Source organism: Patagioenas fasciata, chromosome 5 (genome assembly GCF_037038585.1).
Source record: "Patagioenas fasciata isolate bPatFas1 chromosome 5, bPatFas1.hap1, whole genome shotgun sequence".
Lineage (NCBI taxonomy): Eukaryota > Metazoa > Chordata > Aves > Columbiformes > Columbidae > Patagioenas > Patagioenas fasciata.
Genome location: NC_092524.1, coordinates 44,710,228 through 44,730,077, shown reverse-complemented (window position 1 = coordinate 44,730,077; position 19,850 = coordinate 44,710,228). Strand labels below are relative to the sequence as shown.

Sequence of the window (19,850 nt, the reverse complement as noted above, 5' to 3'; positions counted from 1 at the left end):
AGATTTGGGGTTTGAATACTATGAGACAAACTTAATAGTTTCCTAACAATAGCAGAGTTCATTTTTTCAAGAAGGTGTTATGCTATTCTGTAAACATATCTCTATGTAAATTATACACTCTGAGCATTTTTTTTTTCTTCATGTAAATCTTTTTGTTGTGGTGACACCTTCTGCAGAAAGTAAATCAAACCAACCATTTTCTTCACCTTCCGATGAACTCCAAATTCGCTTTACTGTTGAACTACTGCAGCAAGTCAACCTTAATACTAGATTTGCTATTTGTATCAAAGGGAACATTGTGCAGGGAGACCTGCATCTCTTGAACAAAAAAGTGGTGATGTTTCAGCATCTGCTTTTTGATGATACAGGACACCATGGACTTGATGATCCTGGTATATTTATTGAGCAGCAGTCTCAAAGAGCCAAACCAAGGGATCTAATGCAAATGTTAATGAAACATTGAAGTTGAGATTTTAATTACTTAAAGGTCAGCACATTCAATGCTTATTAATTTAAGGGAGTTACTCTGTATTCCCACAACAATCTCCTCTCTGCTCCTACATAGATCAAAGAATTCAAGTTACTGTTTATTTGCTGATGCATGTGAATTATAGAACTGAATTTTATAGGTGAATATTATTCCTTTTTTGCAACTATGGTCTCAGTCTTAACACTTTATTAACACTTCTCCACATATTTTCTATGTTTACATACTTTTCAGTAGCAATAAAAACATTGTTTTTCTCTAATCGTTGTTCTAAATTACTAAAGGCTACATGTCAAGTTTGGAACCTTATTCAGTTAGCAACGTTGTTGCTAAATTATCCCCAAACACTTGCAGGCACTCTGTAAAGTAACATATCAGAACAGTATTATGACTTCATGAAAATACTTTTTCAAAGACACTTTATAAAGCTTTGGCTTCCAAATACCATGGCGCCTGCAATCCATTCTCAAAACAGGAAACTGTGTTTGGAAAGGTTTGACGAATTATTCCCAGAAAAGCCTGTGAGGAGAATGAAAACACTGTAATTTCAGAACCTTATGCACAAAACCCACTTGTAGGCTGCTAAAGGATCCTTCCTTCTCAAAATATTCTGCATGTAAAAATCATTAGGTTTTGTTGGTAGAAAAAAAAAGGTTCTTTCCCAGTGAATGAGGGGTCAGTTAAATTAGGGTAGTCTTGTTTTTGATAGGTTTTCATTATTTTCCTTAATTCATTTCCAAGTTCTCTCCCTCAGTCTAACAGTAACTCCCATCCAATCTGGAGAGCTGTGATCTGAGAACTCTTTCACAACACTATCTGAAACAAATTGTCTCTGACTACAGTTTTCTGCCTGTATGAAATAAATCATGGCATTTTAATAAAAATATAAAATATATTTTTTCTGTTGTTTTTTTTTTTTTTTTCCCCACCCACTTACTATTAGATTTAGTCTGACTTTGTGAATTCTGTCCATCAGAATGCTGGAATGTATTTTTTCCTGTCTATCTACATTAAGTATTTCCACCTGCACTTTCATAGCAGTCAAGTATGCTTTTGTTCACAATGGAGTTTCTTTTCAATTTTTTTCATTTCCCTTGAAGAAAAGATATGGTATTATTATAACCAACCCAGATTTCTCTTGTATCCCAAAGGTACCTTTCCAGGACTGGAGGGTGAGGAAAACCAGCTTGAATTCTCTTCAACTCTGCTATGCTACATCCTACAGTCAGGGACTCCTGGTTTTAGCACAGCGCCTAGGGTGTACCTAGAATTCACTGTGCCTAGTATTTTAGCTTAAAGTCACTACCTCAAAGGCTTTAAATGAACATCTGGAAGACTCTCTCTTACCAAATGAAAATGTATATAGATAGCAGACTGCCATTAAATACCTATCAGACATGGAAAACTGCAAAAATATACTGTTCAGACATATGAAACAGATCAAACTTAATATTTCTTAAGAAACAGAGAAAGAACTAGGTACCAACACTTGCCTTTGGTAGCTGTGCTACAGGAATACATAAATGCACCTAGTTACAAATTATTTGTGCTTTGAGTTTAGCATAAGCTGCTGTCCTTGTAAGGCACCAGCAATCTCCCTTTCTTTCGAGGGAGAGAAGTTAAGAAACAAGGATTTAAAAACTACCTTTATTTTCCTTCTCTTGAAGAGGTGCCAGAAAATCTAGCCACCTAGATGCTCAAGATCACACAAGGGATTCAGAATTGCTTTGAAGATAACATGAAGGATTTCTGATTCAAAATGAATATCCTCATCTGTGTTAACACTGTAGGGCTGTTAACAAGAAAGAAAAACAAGAAATAATATTGAATTATCCATGTGACTGGTTAAACAGTCTAGTATCTTATTCAAGAGCCATTTCCTTAAGTCTATCATCTTTAATAAATGGGGTAAGAAAAATCAGCAATACTAGAGGCTGTGGGCTACATGCAAAAGGATGAAATAGAGAAGAGTATGAGGAACCACAGTACTATTCAGATTTAGGGGGAGGAGAAGTAATGGAGACAAGGAAAAAGTCTTTGCAGCTCTCTTGGTAACCCAGGAGTTTGACTAGTAGAGCAGTGTCAGGGTTGCAGCAGGGAAAAGACTGTCTGCAATACTGCATTCGCTCCCACCTTTTGCACGCTCCATATCCATAGAAAAATTCAGGTATTCAGTTGTTGATTAAGTGTTTAAGCTGTAGTTTATTAACCTGAGTGCCATTTTGAATCTGGCTTTAAGTCAAAAAGATTATGTGTGTACTAGCAAACATAAAGGATCTATGGCCATTCTCTGGCCCTGAGAATAAATGTCCGTCTATGTTCTGCATCCATACGGTTGAACTGTCTTCAATGGTGCTGTCTCTGGGGATGAGCCCATGCTGTCCCTCATGTTGTCCCCTGATGTCTTCTGGAAAAGCACGGTTTGACCTTGGCAAAAACAATGTTGGGGACTGTCAGCAATGGCACTGTATCCCGGTGCCTGAGGCCATGCCTTGGCACTGTTTCATTTACTAAAATGGGCCAATAGGTCTGTGCAACACATACAATAGCCACTCTCCAAAGGACAAAACACCCGTGTGTCCTTTGAACACCAAAGAGCTGGAACCAACGTCTAAAAGTTTTAAAAGAACAACATGCTTGAGAATGACAGCCAGTGAGCCAAACCGCACCACTTCCTAGAAGCGGAGCACCAGGGGATCTGCGGGTGGTAGCAGAGTCCCAGCAGTAGTGGGGAGCAGGACTGCAAGTGCGTGCTGTATGGCACCACCCCGAAGCGAGGAGTGAACGGCACAAGCCTGCGGAGGTGACGGGCCGCCAAAGCCTTGCCCAACCACCCCAGCAGGGGTGATCACAGCACCAACCACCCCAACTCTGCCCGAAAGAGAGAGGCTACCGGTTTCCCGTCTGCAAGCAGTCAGAGAGTCCTTTACCCGCTGCGATCACCACCAGCTGCGAGCTCGGCCCCGTCCGGGGCCAACCTCTGTCCGCCGGCTACTAAAGGCCGCTGCGCGATCGCGCGTTTCCCTTTAACGCGGGGTCCCAGCCTGCCCCGCCCGGCCCTGCCGCGGCCCCCGCCCCACAGATAAGCGCGGCTCCCGCCTCCCCCCAGCTCTTCCCCACCCGCCCTGCGCGGAATCGGTCTCGTCTCGGCAGTCGCTTTCCAGGCGCCAGCTTCCTCTCGCCGCCCGAGAATGGCTTGGCAGCCCGGCAGCTTTCTGCAGGAGGCCTCTCACCAAGTCGTCGCTGGAGGCTCAGCAGGTAAGTAGTCGCGTTCCTCTGGGGCGGGGAAGGTCTACTCGTCCCCGCCGGCGTTCCGCCGCCCCCCCGCCGCTCTCCTCAAGCGCAGGAGCGGCGGCAGGGAATGGCCTGGCTCGATGGCGGCTCCTCCCACGCCGGGCGGTGCGGGCGGGCCCCAGAGGCGATTCGGGGGTCCCGGGGGTGGGAGCGGTGGGGCCGGGGCGGTAACTTGCGTAATGGTGCTCGGCCCCCCGGAAGGGTGAGGGGGCCCATTCGCTGGTCTGCGGTGTATCTCCCTTAAACACACCCTGCAGCCCCTCAGGTGATAAGGCTGGCAGGCGGGCCCCCTTCAACGGTAACAGCCGTCGGTGTCCCCTCGGAAGCTTCTCTGGTGGGTGGCTGCTGGTGTTTTCTTGCTTGAGGTGAAACCAGTGCACAAATGGAAAACGGTACACAAATATACTGTTCGGACATGAGAAACAGATCGAACTTAATATTTTTTAAGAAACAGAGAAAGAGCTAGGTACCAACACTTTATAAGTGTGCTGTCTATGAGCCTGTGCAATCCGCTAGTGGTGCAACAGAAAATGTTCCCCTTCACGAAGGCGCTCCCTGTGCCACTCTCCATTGCTGCCTTATAGAGAAACCTACGAAGGGCTACAGTGGAAATGTGTGTTCAAGTTTGTCGATGCTTTTAGGAATGACGAGGCTACTAATTCATCCCATTAGTTGACTGTAAACGTCAAACCCACCCACATCTGCCTTGGAATGAAAACACTACTAGTTGATTTCTTCAGTTTGTTTTCCCTAAATTGGAAACAATCTGAAATGTTCATGTCATCCTGCCTTGCAGGGAGTATTTAGACAATATCTTGCTTTTTTTAGTGTATACATGTGAATCCTGTTAGCATTTCAACTATGTAGTGTGGTTTTAAGTGTCCTTTAGCCCTTTTGGGGTCAAAATTCTGTTTGCTGTGTTACATTTTAATTGGAGGAGGAAAGCTGCATGATAGTACTGCTGTGTCTTACATAATGCTTTGGCACAAGCGAAATTCTCCTGTGGGTGAGTATTGTGTGGCTGTGCCACTGCATGTAAGCTGGAGCTCTGTTCCCTCTAATTCCCCTGCTGCTCCTAAATCCACTTTTATACATTCCTGCCACCAACACGCATTTGAGAGCTTCCTTTTTATGCTCATGACTCTGTTTTCAGCTTTCTGTTTTGACACAGGGAAATGTCACAGCAGAAGTAGAGAGGTCTGCTGTCCTGGCCCTTCAGTGTATTGTGTGACTGTGTTTATGTAGCTCTCCTGCAACCTTGGAAATCCTAAAGGTTTTTTAGATTCTGCTTGGTACTGAAATAAATAACTTACGCTTTTTCTATGGATAAACAAAGTTTAATCCAATTCCTTAATTGTATTCTTTAAACATGTGTTCATTAGAGCATAAGCAAAACAGCGCTGGGTGCGTGGGGGATTCAATCAGCCCAACACGCACATCTTTTAAGGAAAAGAAGTGTGCTTAAATACAGTAAGGTATTACATATTCGTAATGACCTCAGGGGCGCCTATACATATTCATAACCTTTCTCAGATAACCATTTACATATTCACCTCCTTGACCCTCCCCTGTTGCACCTGCGCAGTGTCACTTGGTGAATTTGAGGAGGGGTCTTTGGATGAAGGCTCCTTCAGTTTCGTCACAGTGAACTTTTTACCTTTGGCTCATTATGAGGAACTGGCTGGAACTCAAGCTGCCAAACCGACTGAAACCAGACTGACACCCCCTTTTTGCTGTAAATCTTGGCTGTCTTGTCTCCTCAAGGTTGCAGCTGGAGCTGTAAAACTTCTTATCTCGGCATTTGATGAAGTTCTGCTTTTTTAGGACAATTGGTTACATACAGCTCTAAACTAGATATTAATTATGTGGCTTAAAATGTTAGCTTGTTAGTAGGCCCTTATTATGTAGTTGTTTAACCCTTAAAATGTTAGTTCCCTCTATCAATATAACTTCATAAACAAGTTTCATAACTTTTTACATAGAACTTAACCACCTTTTTCCTTTTTCCAGGTTCAGAGTCCGTGCCTCATTTGTAAACATTATATCTGTAAACATTAAACATCTTAGCACGAATCGCAACTGCATTTTTCACAGTACCAATCCCCATGGTCCTTAGGAGAGAAAGAAAACGTTTAATCTTACTAACCTGTTGAAGGCCATTCATACCTGAAGGGATACTGAGGTGTTTTACAAGATAACAGATTTATCTGTCCATAACAGTGGGCCTGTGCCTTAGCGATTCAGATTGATCAAACTTATTATCTTCCCCTCCTTTGGCAGTAGCCTGTTTTCTTTACAGGGTCTCTTTGTTCATTGAAGTACAGACAGTTTTGCTAACAGACCAGAGGGACAGTTGTCTTTTAAACAGAGCTTTACAGAAGGATTAGAATTGGAAAATGAGTGTGCTTGAGGCTGGCATAAGGAAAAGAAAGCATGAAAGCTATTTGTTGATCTGGTAGGCATAAATGTTAGGGTGAAAGTATTCTCAGTTCCAGGAGACAACTGATCTGTACTTAACACATTTTTAAGGTATAACATGGGAAACCTGAATCTAGTCTAGAGACATACTGTTAACAGATGCTTGTATCCTTTTGCTTAGTCTCCTGGCAGGCAGGTTCCTTAGCTCTATCACTAGCCTTAAACCTGTATAGAAATTTCTACTCATTGATTTTGAAATAAACCAGTAGCAACTGGTGTCTAGTTCTGCCCAACAGTAAAATTGTACCAGAGGGATTGGTAAACTTATGACTTCAAGTGGGAGTTCTAAGGTATGAGAGAGAAATTAATGAAATGTGAAAACTTGATTGATAGATGCTTAGAACTCAATGGTGTTTTTCTTGGTGATTTATAGAGAAGATAGAAGAAGACGACTGTACCTTTGAGGTCTTCAGTTAGGATACATTTCTCAGGCAAGTGTGAATCCAACATGGGAAAGGTAGAAGCAGGAAGGAAAGGACGGAGGTCATTTGTTGTAGAGAGTGTACTTAGTATTTCATCCTAATGAGGGATTTGGTTGCCTGAACTTAGTTTTCCAGCATCATTTTAGACACTATATTGCTTTTTGTCTGCCTCTTCAGAAGAATATAGGGGTCTTGTAGGTACTTTGTCATGTTTAGTGGCCTCATGTGAATGTCACAGGTATTCTAGCCTGGCTTTGCTACCTGTACCGCAGCCTGGTATTTAGAAGAAAACTGAAAAAAATTCATTGAGGTGAGCTAATGCTTAGATTTTTAAGAAGTTCTGATCACCTTAACTCACACAGTAAAGCACAAGGAATCTATGATGCTGTTCATAAGAAAGGTGCTGTAAGTTGGTGTCACTGTCAAAACAATGATAGGAATGTAGTGAGGTTGTTGGAGAATGAACTGCAGAGCAGAATAGGTGTAATTGAAGGTTCAGAAATATTGTCTGCAAAAGTAAAATGAGAGGTTATTTAGCATCTGAATGTCTGATGCTAAAGGATCTGATAAGAAGTGGTTCTGCTGGGTCGAGTGGAAAATGATTAGAGATAAGCCTAAGCTGTCGGAACAGGAAGAAAAGGATTTTTGAAGCTTTATGGAAGATGACAGGACTTGTTCATGGAATTAGGAAGCATAAAGAAAGAAAACAAGCATGACCCCTAGTCTACAGAGCTGATAAAATGGAAGATACTGGCATGCTGAAGGATGGAGAAATGGAAGTATTCAGTGCTGTAAATAAAAAGATAAAAATAAAAAGATTCCAACATACCATTGGCTGTCTGAGACATTTCCAAGTTAAACTTGAATGGCTCTCTGGTGTCATTGAACTGCCTGTTTTGTGTCTGTGGCAAGGGGTGCGTCTCCTTCCATGGGGCTTGTAATTTGAGAGTGAACTCAATCGTAAACATGAACAAATTGTTACTCAGTCTCGGCTTATGTTTTTTTCTGCTGGCATTCATTTTTCTCCTGTCTTTCAGATTCCTGAATGAAGTTTAATAGCATAATTGGAGATAGTTGGTTTGGTTTGCTTGCCTGGGTATATGACAATAGGGACAGGACTCTGGTTGAAATGTAATTGGGACACTTCATTGGTAAGTTTGGTAAGGAGCAGGCATGCTCGTTTTCTCTAGTGGTTAATTAGTAAACTAAAGCATGTGTGGAATTTATAGAAAAAATAAACAGAAAACAAACTCTCTAGACTCTAAGAACCACTGTGAAAATATCAACTTGAGAATCTCTAATTGATTTCCTTAGATTCATAGCAATTCTTCAAAAGTCTATTTGAGAAGTCCATTCAATGCAGAGTTCAACTCACAGGAAGAATTGTTTCTCTGATTCACAAGGATCAGAAAATCCTTTTGTCTGACTATATGGAAAAGACAGAAATTAAAATAATAGTGTTGCATGCAAAGTGAATGGAGAGTTCTTTCCTCATAGAGAGGAATTGAATACTGCAAAGTTTGTGTGATACCCAGGTTGGTTTGCCAAGGTATCCTTGTAATGAGTCTTGAGTCACTTTAAATGATGAAGTGCAAATGTCATCATAAGCAGTTGCTCAGATGACTTGGCTGAGTTAAGGGAAGTGATTGAATATAGTTACCCTGAAGGTTTTAGGTTGCTGCTGCTTAGTATAGGTGTGTTCTTGTTTTTTTTTAATAACAAAAAGCTGCAGATGGAGACAACTACCTAAAACCACAGGTAAGATAGATATAATTTCATTTGTATTTAATTTGTGTGTTCACCTCTCTTGCTTCCAAACACTTGCAGATTAAAAACATGTAATAGTTTTTAATTTTGAAGTTAAAAATTTGAAGAATTTAATGTATACAGTAGGTGATAAATACAAAATGTCTTCTTTTTTCAGATCTGTGCTGTTGAACTTATCTATAAGTACTTTCCTCCTGTAATTCAGCGTGTTTTATTTCCTAATTAATTTTAATAAATGAACATGAACTATTTGCCCTCTCTTATTGAGAAATGAATATGGGGAAGTCAAAATAATATTAAGTCTTTTCTGTTCTTGTTGTTGTGTTTTGGTTTTGTTTTTTTTTTTTTTTTTAATTCTTTGTATGAATAACCAGAGCTAGTCTTTTTTCCCCATTCTTCATATTTTTGTGAAACAGCAGGATTTCTGCCTCTTTGGACTTCTTCACTTCATTTTTTTGTTCTTTTTTAAAGACTTAGGTTTCCAGCTGCCTTGAAATCTAATAGGATTTGGGAGTCTAATTCTCTTAAGCTCTTTTGAAAGTCCAACCCTTTTCTTTTGAGAGGTGTTTCATTTCTGGAGTAGACAAAGTTGATTATCCTAGGTAGCAGTAACTCCTTTGAACCAGATCTATAAGCAGAAAAGCAAATCATTGGAGTAAGTCTATAGGATGCAAATACAGTAATAAAAAGTGTTTGGTCTTCCTAACACTATAGACATTAGGCAGACAAATGTCATTACAAGGGATGATTGCCAACATGTTCTGTGAAGCACCTTAGGTTATTTGGTCCCTATGAATAGGATTGGGGAGTGTGACAGATGTACAGGAAGCACTTTAAGCAGCAGGAAATTTATCTAATTATCCTGTTTTCTTTTTTTCACCCTAGGTGTTTAATTTGTTTTATTTTGCTGACATTTTTCTGGGAATTAAAGTTTTCTTAGCTGCTTTTTTTTTTTTTAAGCTGTGCAATTGGCATTCACATGTTACTGAAATGATCTCTTAATGCTTAGAGGTAATTTAAACAAGCTAAATACTTAGCTATACCTTGTAACTATCTTGACTTGAAACCATAATATTTTCAAGTGCTTAAACCTCCTTCTGGAAGTCTCTTAGGGCTAAAATATTATCTAAGACTGCAGTACATGCTCATTATTTCTCACTGCCTGTATTTGGCATTTCAGATGTTAACAAATGCCGTTCATGTTAAAAAGCAAAGTGTGCAAAGCAGTCAGATAGTATTAGTTTCAAGGAAACATCCTACAAGTTAAAGTATTCTGGGGGGATGCACTTGCTCCTACCAGCGAAGCCAGTTTTCTCTGCTAGGCTAGAGAAAATGATAGTGTGTTATCCGGTGTTGAACTTGAAACTTTACAGGGGAGTTGTTTGATTGGCAATATGGTGAGGAGAACTTTTGATGAAGGGAAGACCAAAAGAAGGTTTTAAGTGTTTGTAAGCTGAGATGTCAGATACCCTGAACCTCCTCAAGTATGTTCTGAAGAATCCAGAGGACATAGGAACAGTCAGGAAGTTAAGACTTAGAAAGATTTCTGTTTCTGCTCAGAAAACCATCTCCCCACACTGTGTTTTATTAAACACACTGACAAGAAAATGTGAAAAACTTCTGCAAAGTCTATGCAACCCCTATTGCTTTCATCATTACACAGCTCAGAGAGGGAATACAGTATTCAGGACAGTTTGTGACTTTGGTGTGTCCCTGAGAATGAGGAACAGCCACTAGGGAAGGTCACAGAAACTGATGCTAGTTTTGAAGTCAATACGGTTTAATTGCTGACTTTTGTCTCCTTGTTACTTAAAACCCAAGTAAAGTCATAGTTTTTATCACATGAGAAGGTACTTCCATGCTGCAAACCAGTGCAGTGACCAGCTAGCTGAGGGTATGCAGAATGCCATGTTGTGAACCAGGTGCTGTTACATTGTGAACTTTCCCCACTGGAAATTAGGAGTATCTTCCCACCTACTAGAGCATTTCAAACTTTACTTCCGTAAGTAGCATTTTTAAGTATCTGAGCCTCCCCTTTTCTACTGTCTAATACTAAAATTTCACCCCTGAATCTGGAAGATTGAACTGTTAGCTTCATATACATCTTCATTAATTAAAAGTGTTGTGGAATTGCCTCAGAAAATCTTGTTTAAGATGGAAACCAATGAAAACCTCATGGGCTTTCATATACTGTGCTGAATATGCAAAGCTGGCAGCTAGCAAAATTTCTATAAATTTTCAGACAGTTAAGTAATTTGAAGAAACTCTCTCTGCAAAAGTTTTAATTTAAATGGAACAAAGGAAAAACCTCTATATGTAGTGTTTAGGGTGAACTGATATTGTTCCAGCAGGTCATTGCAGTGTACTAACAAGTTATGAACAACGATTTGGAACTCTTAAATGCATTCCAAGTGATATACTTTTTAAATATAATAATTTTTATGAGAGTTGAGATATGAAGAAGTAATCCTTACGTGTGTGTATAACAGTGACAAAACCAAACTATCTAAGACTTTTCATAATGTTTAAGATGTCATGACACCTGTTGTATGCTTAGTACTTTCTGTAGAAACTGGGACCTCAAAAAGAATATTTTTTTTTTTGTCTGTGGGTTTGGAAATTGTCAATAACAAACTGCTTGTTGAACCTGGGGCTGAATTTCAAACAAAGCTAGTGTTGCCTTGCTCTGATACTCACTGGTGGTTTGAACAGCCCACAGCAATCTCATCAGTCCCATTCTTTGTTCCAGGAGAAACAATGGGGAAAACAGCAGCTTGCTGAGGTTTTAGTCTGACATGTTAGCCAATGAGGACAAAACTTCCTATGCACAGAATCCTCTATGGGTGTGTGGTAAGACACTTATCCTTAAGATTTTGTACATATAGTGAGCCTGAGGGTTTTGAGAAAGGTCTAAAGTCTTAATAAGTCTTAAATAAATAATAAGTCTTATAAGTCTTAAAAATAAAGTCTTAAAAATAAGTCTTAAAAAAAAAAAAAATCCTGACAAAATGACCAACCTGAAGCTTCGGAAACTAAGTAATGAAGTTATTGGTATTCCTTTGCTCTGTTTCCCACGAGATGGCAGTGTAATCCTACAATAAGATGTGAAATATGGGTGGAAGATGAATAAAAATGTACATTGAAGCTGTTGTAGGTAAGAAGATTAGCATGTGTCATTTTGGGTGACAATATGTGAAAGCAAGGCTTAAAGATATAAAACAAATATTGATCAATAAATGCTGATTTCATATATGTACTGCAAAACCAATGACAATGAATTTGACTTCACCTGAACTGACCACAAAAGTTGTAAACTGTGATATATCATTGGTAAAGGTCAAAAGATATTGCTAGGGCTAAGACACTACACATAAATCAGAAAACTTGGGATAAACTTCTGGCCCAGTGCAGTCAATGTGCAACTAGTTACTGACTTCCACAGATTGAGGAATTTTATGTAGTATTGCAGAAATCTCTTCCAACTCAATGCTCATCTGTAAACAAAGCGAAGATGGGCTGTGTTACAGGCTGCTGGAAGCTTGTGTTCACTTCTTTCAAGTATTGGCAGGGATGACACCTGCAGCAAAGCATGAAAGCTTAAAGAAATGTACTTCTTCAGAACAAACACTAAGTATTATGTTGTCAGGTTTCCAAGTTAAAGAATATTATGGGATAGTGTGCATTATACATGTAAAAGTAAATAGGTAGTCAAAATAATTAATACTGGAGCATGTCTGTTGTAAAGTTTATAGGCAAAAAATACTTTTTCTGCAGAGGCAGTTCTGAGGAGTTCATACACTTTAGAGAGCAAAGATTTTATTGGGGTAAAGAACAATTTTTCTTTACAGTGTTTGTTTTGTCAGTTGTGCTTAGTGATGGATGTTAGTGTTCAATTACGTATTAAATTTTCATAACACAAGGGCTAGTTATGCAATAAAAAATTCTAATGTATAGAAACAAAGCATGCCTTATAATTACAATGTATGTGTTTCTGTGGCAGTGTTCTAGAAAGGAAAAAGAAAACTGGTTCTGGTTATTTCTGTGCAGAAAATCTGGGTGTTTTGCCTGTTAAGTGATATTACAAACTTTTCCTTAACTGTAGCTCAGTGTCTGACATTACTGTGGATGTTCTTCTTATGCTTGTAAACATTATGCTTGTTACTTTTCTATTTCAATGCAGAACAGTGTGAGACACTCAAAATCATACCACTGAGACTGGAAGAACTCGTCTGTTACTACAGGATTAACTCTGTCAAAATTCTCCCTGAAAAATCAGTGTATTAACCTAAACTCCTCAGACTGCCCTAAGTATTATGATTAGGGTTGGTGTGAATTAAAAGTACTAAAAGAACTAAAGACAAGTAGGAAAAACTCCACCTTTTCAGATATTGTTGTGACTCCTAGAACTTGGAAGTGTTTAAAATTAGTATTGCAATTAATTGAGAGAACTGACAATAGTTCATTATAGGTGTGCTTCTAAGTATTTTCAAGTATCATCTGTGCCTTGATTAGAGAAAGCTTTAAATCGGCTCTGCATCAACTGCAGTTGAAAATGTGTAATTTTTTTTTTTTTTTTGCTCCTCTTAGGGGATGGATTGGCACTTGCTACCTATGGAAACAATCACTGGTCCTGTTGATGCATAAAATAAATCAATAGGGTTTTTTAATATAATTGGAAACTCTCACTCTGCCTAATTATAATTTGTGCAAGTGTTATACATCAGTCATAAAATAGTAGTTTCTGTACTGAAAGTCTGTAGTACAGGTCAACTACTTTGGTTGTGTTGAAAGCTGACAGCTAAATAGTTGCAGGACAAGTACCTGCCATTTCTCCTGCAGCGTGTCTTGTCCTACGAGCCCATTACAACTAGGCGTAATTTCACCAACATCTGAAGCATCTAAGAATTTCGTCATCTGTAGTAGTGAATTTCTGATGAGAAAATATGGTCATATGTGAGAAAGTTGGAAAATTCCCACCCATGCAGCAGGAAAGGAAACACAGGAGTAATTTGCCTTTAGGTCTGCTTTTCAGTTATTGAACTACACTGCTAACAGCTGCTTTAGTGTTGGCATAGTGTGTGTTGTGTGTGGTGGGGGTTTTTTTTGTTCCCCTCACCCCCCAGCCCCCCGGATGCTTTTCAGTGTGGCAGTTTTTGGCAGGAAACAGTTTCTGGGTTATCTTTCAGCTTTTAGTCAATGGATCATCTCCCAGTTCAGGGTGTTACCCTCGTTTCTTGGGCTTTTTGCTATTTTTATTACACTGAAGTTTGATGTATAGCTGTTGTCCCCAAAGAGCAACACTCTCAAAAGCAAAATGAGTCCTTCGTAGTATTTTCAGTTTGGTAAAATTATTTATGCTATTTATTGCACTTCCTGTTAGAGCTAATTCTTGCAGCAGAGTTAAGTTTTATTTATTTTTCCATTATCATCACTTCTTAATATTTAGAGGCTTAATTTTCAAAATGAGTACATATTTTGAATATATAGTAAATATTGTTCAACTTTATTTTTTCAGTTGATTCCAGATGGCATGCTGAACTTGGTAAAACATGAGGGCATGGTAAAAAAAAAAAAGTTCTACCATAAACATAGAGAACACAAATTTAACTCTTTATTATGGATTGTACAATATTTGATGTGTCTTCCAGCTTGTGGAGCTATGTGATTTAGTTTCAAAACTTGAAAGTTTGATTAAAACTTGAGTTTAAAAAAATATTATTGTTAATGTTGTGGCATTAAAGCTTGAAATTAATTATAAGGGCTTGAAGAACCTAAAAACTGAATAAACTTTAAAGACAGTTCTCTGCTTTTAGATGAATTTGGGATCTGAGCTGTGAGGGTTGTGAATGCTCAAGGTTGGTGATGGTACACCAGCCTTTTTTAGGTTGATTATATATATGCTCTGTACAGGTTTGTTTGCAATGCTGCCTGCCATGGGATGGTATATACACGTGCTTAACTTAACCTCATGGTTGTGAGTAGAAAACAAAGCATTGGGCTGCTTATAGATTGTTAGAAGGATTTGTTTTTCAAAATGGTCTTATTATAGATGCCGACAAGTGTCAGCGTGATCTTTACACATTTCCAAGTTTGTGGTTACAGAGCTAAAGCAGTGTGGCTTGTAAGAAAATACTCAGTTGTATGGAAGCAAGCTTCATTTGCTTCTCCCAAATGGGATTAAGATTCTCAATGGGATTGGGGCTGCTCAATTATGCAGAAGAAACTTGAGTGCCGTTTATTTGTTATACTTGTTAGTAAAAATTTTACATAGCAAAACTGTGGGTAACAAGGCAGTCCTTGCTTAATACAGCCTCTACTGTGTTTTTTTCTAAGCAGTGAAGAAAATTAGTATTAAGATGGAATATGCTTTGTATGGCATATTCTTCCTTAGTGTTAAGTATGGTGATGGTTATCCTAGATGATAAAAAGGAAAAAAAAATCAAGCTTTTCTGCTGATTTGTCAGCAAACTTTTCTCCTTTCTCTAAAGTTATACTTTGTAATATGATAGGGAATATAGCTATATTGACAAGACATTTCTAAAAGGAAGGAAGAAAGCATGTGGGCTTTCTGCGAATATAAAACAATGAATATTGTTAGAGACTAGAATAAATGGAAAGAAATGTCTTAGAGTATGAAACTCTAAGTTAATGTCCATTAAGTTTAAATTAGTTCAGACTTTTCTTATTAGAATAAATGTTTCCTTTTAAAAAAGCAAGATAATCATAATCAAGACTAAATTTGTTCTGTTATTTATTTTCAAAATGATTGTACATGTTTAGCAGACTTTTGATTTAAACCCCTAGGGATATATTGGAGACAGATGTTTAGATGACCTCATGCTTAAAGTAAAGTTATATTTGGACACTAGATTAAATTTTCCTTAAAATCTTTCCTTATATGTTAGATTGTGGAGGGGTGCAGAAAGTATTGAAAGATGTATGTTGAAAAGGTACTGCTTTATTTTTAAAATAAGTTCTTAGAGTTCAGTAGATTTTATTTCAGGGGACCCTCAAAAGCACAAAATGTCTGATTATGAAATGATACGTTTACAAACGAAAATATTGTTTCTTACTGGAGAGCTAAATGGGAAACAGATTTCTTTAAAAGTTCCCTGAATTCAAAAGCAAATTTACCATGTCATTTATACCTTCCCCCAAAACTTGTTAAATATTGTGGTAAAACTTAAAATGTAGTATCAGTACAAGACTGCATTATTGGACATAACAGTAGCTAGTATTTTTACTACATTCTGGTTTTGAACAAGTAATAGTTTCTCTCAAGCTGCAGTTAATGTCATAGCGTGGATGGCTGTGATGGTTTTGTATGTGACAATGAACAACATTTTGGAAAGTCTTCAATATTTCGTCAAGTCATAATTATCCAAATTGACCTGTTGAAAATGTAGTGATTGATGGATTAAAAAAATAATTCTCTTTAGTCTTTTTAAGTTCATGTAGGCTTTTAATGTATTTAGTTATATAAACAAGTTACTGAGTTGCTGGAATTCTGCCTTTTGTAATTGTAATTGAAGTGTTGCACTAATAGATGTATAGCTATCCTTGTTACTGCTAAGTATCTTTCTCCTGATTACTAATTTACTGTCAGAATAATAATTTCTTTGTAGGCTGATGCAAAGTTTGCACTAAAACACTAGTTGGATGCTTGACACTTGGACTGCAAATACCCTGTGCCCATTTGTGATATGAAGGTTGATGTAGCTAGCAGAGCTGGAAATATGTTTTGTGCTGTTAGGTTGAGATAGCAGATGTGGCATTTTTGAGTAGTCTCATTGAGGTCTGCTGGGTTAGAACTGGAGTAGCCCCCTCCTGGAAAAACAAACAAACAAACAACTCAACTGCTTTGCAGTATTTGGAACCTTTTCTTTCACGTGAGAGTAGATATTGAGCCAACACTGGCATAACGATCATATCTCTACTTCACAAAGGGAGTGAAAGGAAGATATTTCATCCTCTTCCTGAGAAAGGAGCTTTCATTCTGTGTAGCTCTTCTAGGGCTTGTTGCTATTAGGTGAATGTTGATAGACAGGTGTATATTAGGCAGGGTCAATAACTGTTTTGCACAGATCTTATAAAAACCTAGTGAGTGAATGTGTTACCTATGTGATCCCATTTACTGTAAGCAGAAGTTATTTGAAGTTTTTCCTTCCTGAATCAAATAAATGGAAAATATTCTTCTGAAAATGAATGGAAATTAACACTGTTTTGCATAAAAACAGGATGACATCTGCTAATCATACATTAACTAAAAGTAATGTACCTCCTTGTTGAAGTGGTATACAAAAGGCACTTGTTTTTATATGTATATGCATATGAAATCAATCTGTAAAATCTGTGAAATGTATAATATACCTTACATTGAACTTTGATATTTTTTTCTGTGACATTGTACTTATCTGAAATTCAAATGTTTTTGGCAGTTAGTAATAAACAGAAAAAAATGTATAAACCCTAAGCAAAAGTAGCTTTTGAAAACAATTAGGGAAAAATTATTTTAAACTAAAGTTTATATGAATGCAAGTATCGTCTGAAGACTTCTGAGAAGCAAAAAGTAGTTATGGAATTGGAGCAGATAACCCTTAAACATCCACTAAAAATGTCACTTGTAAAAATTGTTGGTATGAAGAGAAGGGGCAGTGTAGAATGAACTTCCAAAAATTTGTTGATAAAGTAGGTTTGTAGTGTTGTGATTAGATACTGTCTACACATGAATATTTTCTACAATCAGAAATGTTCTTTAAAAGTGTTGCAAGAATATTGATCAGTTGATACATAACTTGTAATTGAACTATTTATTTGCTTAGTCTTGCAACCCTGGAGTGAATGCTTGGAATTGAGCTGAAGTAACTTGCGCAGTAACTCTTATGCTCGTGTAGTATGATCTTACTTTTCATTATATGATAGCCTTTTCCTTTTTCTCTATATTAATGTATACTTCAGTGTAGACCTCTCTGGTGCCTAAGGATAGAAACCTGCAAGTAGGGTAGACATGTTTACTGGGATATTATGAATGTTTTATGCAACTTGTAGAGAAGCAGGGACATAATCATGGGAGGGAAGAGGAAGAGAGAGTTTTAACTGCCCTAATCGTGATCTATTAAAAAATAAAAACATCTCCCTGCCTATAGTCCTTTATATCCTTATCTATACATCTTCCAAGTGTTTTCAAGAAGTAGAGGGGACCCTGAAGACTGAATGTTACTCTGTTACTCAGAGCTGTGTGCATTCTGTACACTGAATGGGGGTAGCGTGCTACACGGAAAAACACTGTGGTCAAGTAGAGGTAGTATCAAAAATATTACCTCCTCAGTATTAAACTTTTTTTAGTGTTTAGTCTTAATCTTTGTTTCTTGCATTTTAATTAATCTCCAATTTCACCTAGAACCTTAATTGAAAAACCTGCAAAGAATTGAAAAGCTTTGATAGAAGAGTCAGTATCCTATAAACTCCTTTTTTTCAGGGACATCTATAGGGCTGGAACATTATTTAGTGTAATTGGAATTAGGGATAGCTTTGTCTTTGTTGTGACTGCAAACTCTATGGTTAGGAAATTAAATTCAGACTGAGAAACGAGTCATTGTGTTACATTTTGTATGATGGTTGAACTGTTTGTAGAACTTGAACATATAAAATATGTTTGTTAATTGTTTTGTAAACCTTTCAGTACTCAGGTTTGTAGTATAAATAGTTTTGACTACGGATGAGATATAGACTGCCTGCACTCTGCATAAGCAAAAACTGGGTGCCTCTGTCTTATTGAACAATTTGTAACAGATCTGGGATATTCATGAGAAGAGTGAAAGAACTGGGACTCTCCTTGACTTAGCTTGTAGCTCAGGAAATCAAGGAACCAAGAAAATTCTCTTTTCTAAGTGTTGTTTTTTGTTTGTTTGTGTGTTTTTGTTTGTTTTCCACCAGTCTACCAAAGTGTGTTCATTCCTGCTCTCTTTCTTGCAATCATATTTTGTGCAGTGGTACATATTCAACAGGAGAAAGAGTAGTTGTATATGCAGTGGCCCTCATGGTCAGTCAAGTCTTTTGAAAACTGGTTTAAATTTTTAAAAATACGTTTAATTTTTTAAGCTGGGGACATTCTCAGGTGTAACTGTTCTGCTTTTTCTTGCCCTTATGCATTAACTTTTCAAGTGTACTTCCAGGGCAACTGTCATTCCTCAGTTTTAGGGAAACTGGAGATACCTGAATCACAAGACTAACCAGTACCGATATTCCACTGAAATAAATGGAAATTACTCTTTCCTTGAATCTCTTCTGAATTGTACTAGATCTGCATCAGGTATCCTGTGGTGTCCAACATGTCAACATACTCCCTGTATGTACATACACAGAACTGACCTGTTGTTGGCTTACTTCACTGACTGTGGGCTTGTGTGCTCTGAAGTCTACAGCTGAAGTCAGGCAGCAACTTTCTAGGCATTGCAGTACCTAGGCTGATGCCCCTGATGTATATAGGCAAATAACTTGAAAATTATTTTTTTCTATTTTGAGTGTCTTAAAGCTGGGCACCTCAAAGCATATATCAAGTATTTCAATAAAACAGATCTTATTTTTAATGACAACTCACTGAAGTCTGCAGGAATAGACTGAGGACTAGTCAAGTAAGCTATCTGGTAAGACAGGCTGGTAAAGGGCTCCTGTCTGAGTGACTTTGGAAGCTTTTGTCGATGAAAATACACCAATTCATTAAAAACCATACTGAAGTAAAAAGCTATAATCATACTGGCGGAAATTTTTTGCCTTAATTTTAAGAAAAAATTTTAAAATATCATTGTCATGTGCTGCTTGTAGGAAAATTTTTTAAACAGAAAGAATATTCACTTTGCATGAAGGCAGTTAAAAATGTTACTTTGCTAACTATTTTTAAATAACCTTGAAAAATACCAAATTCCAAATTATAAACTTTATCACAAAAAATTACTTCTGTTGCAACTATTGTGGAATGGAGACTAGTTACAGCAATTAAGAATGAACAGTATATACTTCATATGTAAGTTGAAAGCTTTAGTCTTCTGTACAATGTTATAAAAACCAGAAAGAGTAACTAATGGACTAGACAGAACCTTGACTAGTCCATATGAATTTCAAATCTGTTCAATCTTTGAGAACAGGTTGGACCAGATGGCCACCAAAGATCCTATATCATGTAAGTTACTGATTCTAACTATATTAGAAATGCTGTTAAAAAAAAAAAAACAACACAAATTTCAGACAATTTATTAAGTTACGACTTTGTGAAATCCTGTACAAGATGTGAATTTTTATCCCCATCTGCTTTTGGACATTAGGCTAAAATATTGGAAAATTTGCTATTATTTAAAAAAATTCTTGTAAGAAATGGCTTTTGTGATAGCTAATTAATTTTGTTT

The 19,850-nt window shown here is 37.6% G+C and overlaps 1 protein-coding gene and 1 long non-coding RNA gene across 4 annotated transcripts in view; one reads left to right on the top strand and one right to left on the bottom strand.

Annotated features, from left to right (window-relative positions):
• Positions 1 to 380: 380 nt before the first annotated feature.
• LOC136102392 (uncharacterized) lies at positions 381 to 3,935 on the bottom strand. The gene is made up of 4 exons (XR_011739386.1): positions 3,721 to 3,935; positions 2,621 to 2,914; positions 2,133 to 2,279; positions 381 to 1,006 (listed from the first exon to the last, which is right to left on the bottom strand). It is a non-coding gene; the product is annotated as an uncharacterized lncRNA (long non-coding RNA).
• SLC25A21 (solute carrier family 25 member 21) overlaps positions 3,502 to 19,850 on the top strand; it is a 257,043-nt gene continuing 240,694 nt past the window's right edge. Inside the window, exons 1-2 of one of the 3 annotated variants that reach the window (XM_071809406.1) lie at positions 3,676 to 3,745; positions 11,198 to 11,298. In XM_071809406.1, coding sequence (XP_071665507.1) covers positions 11,244 to 11,298 — 55 coding nt within the window. In that variant the 5' untranslated portion in view covers positions 3,676 to 3,745; positions 11,198 to 11,243. Of the gene's footprint in view, positions 3,746 to 11,197; positions 11,299 to 19,850 lie in introns of all 3 variants that reach the window. The other 2 variants (XM_071809405.1, XM_065839421.2) reach the window with 2 other exon arrangements.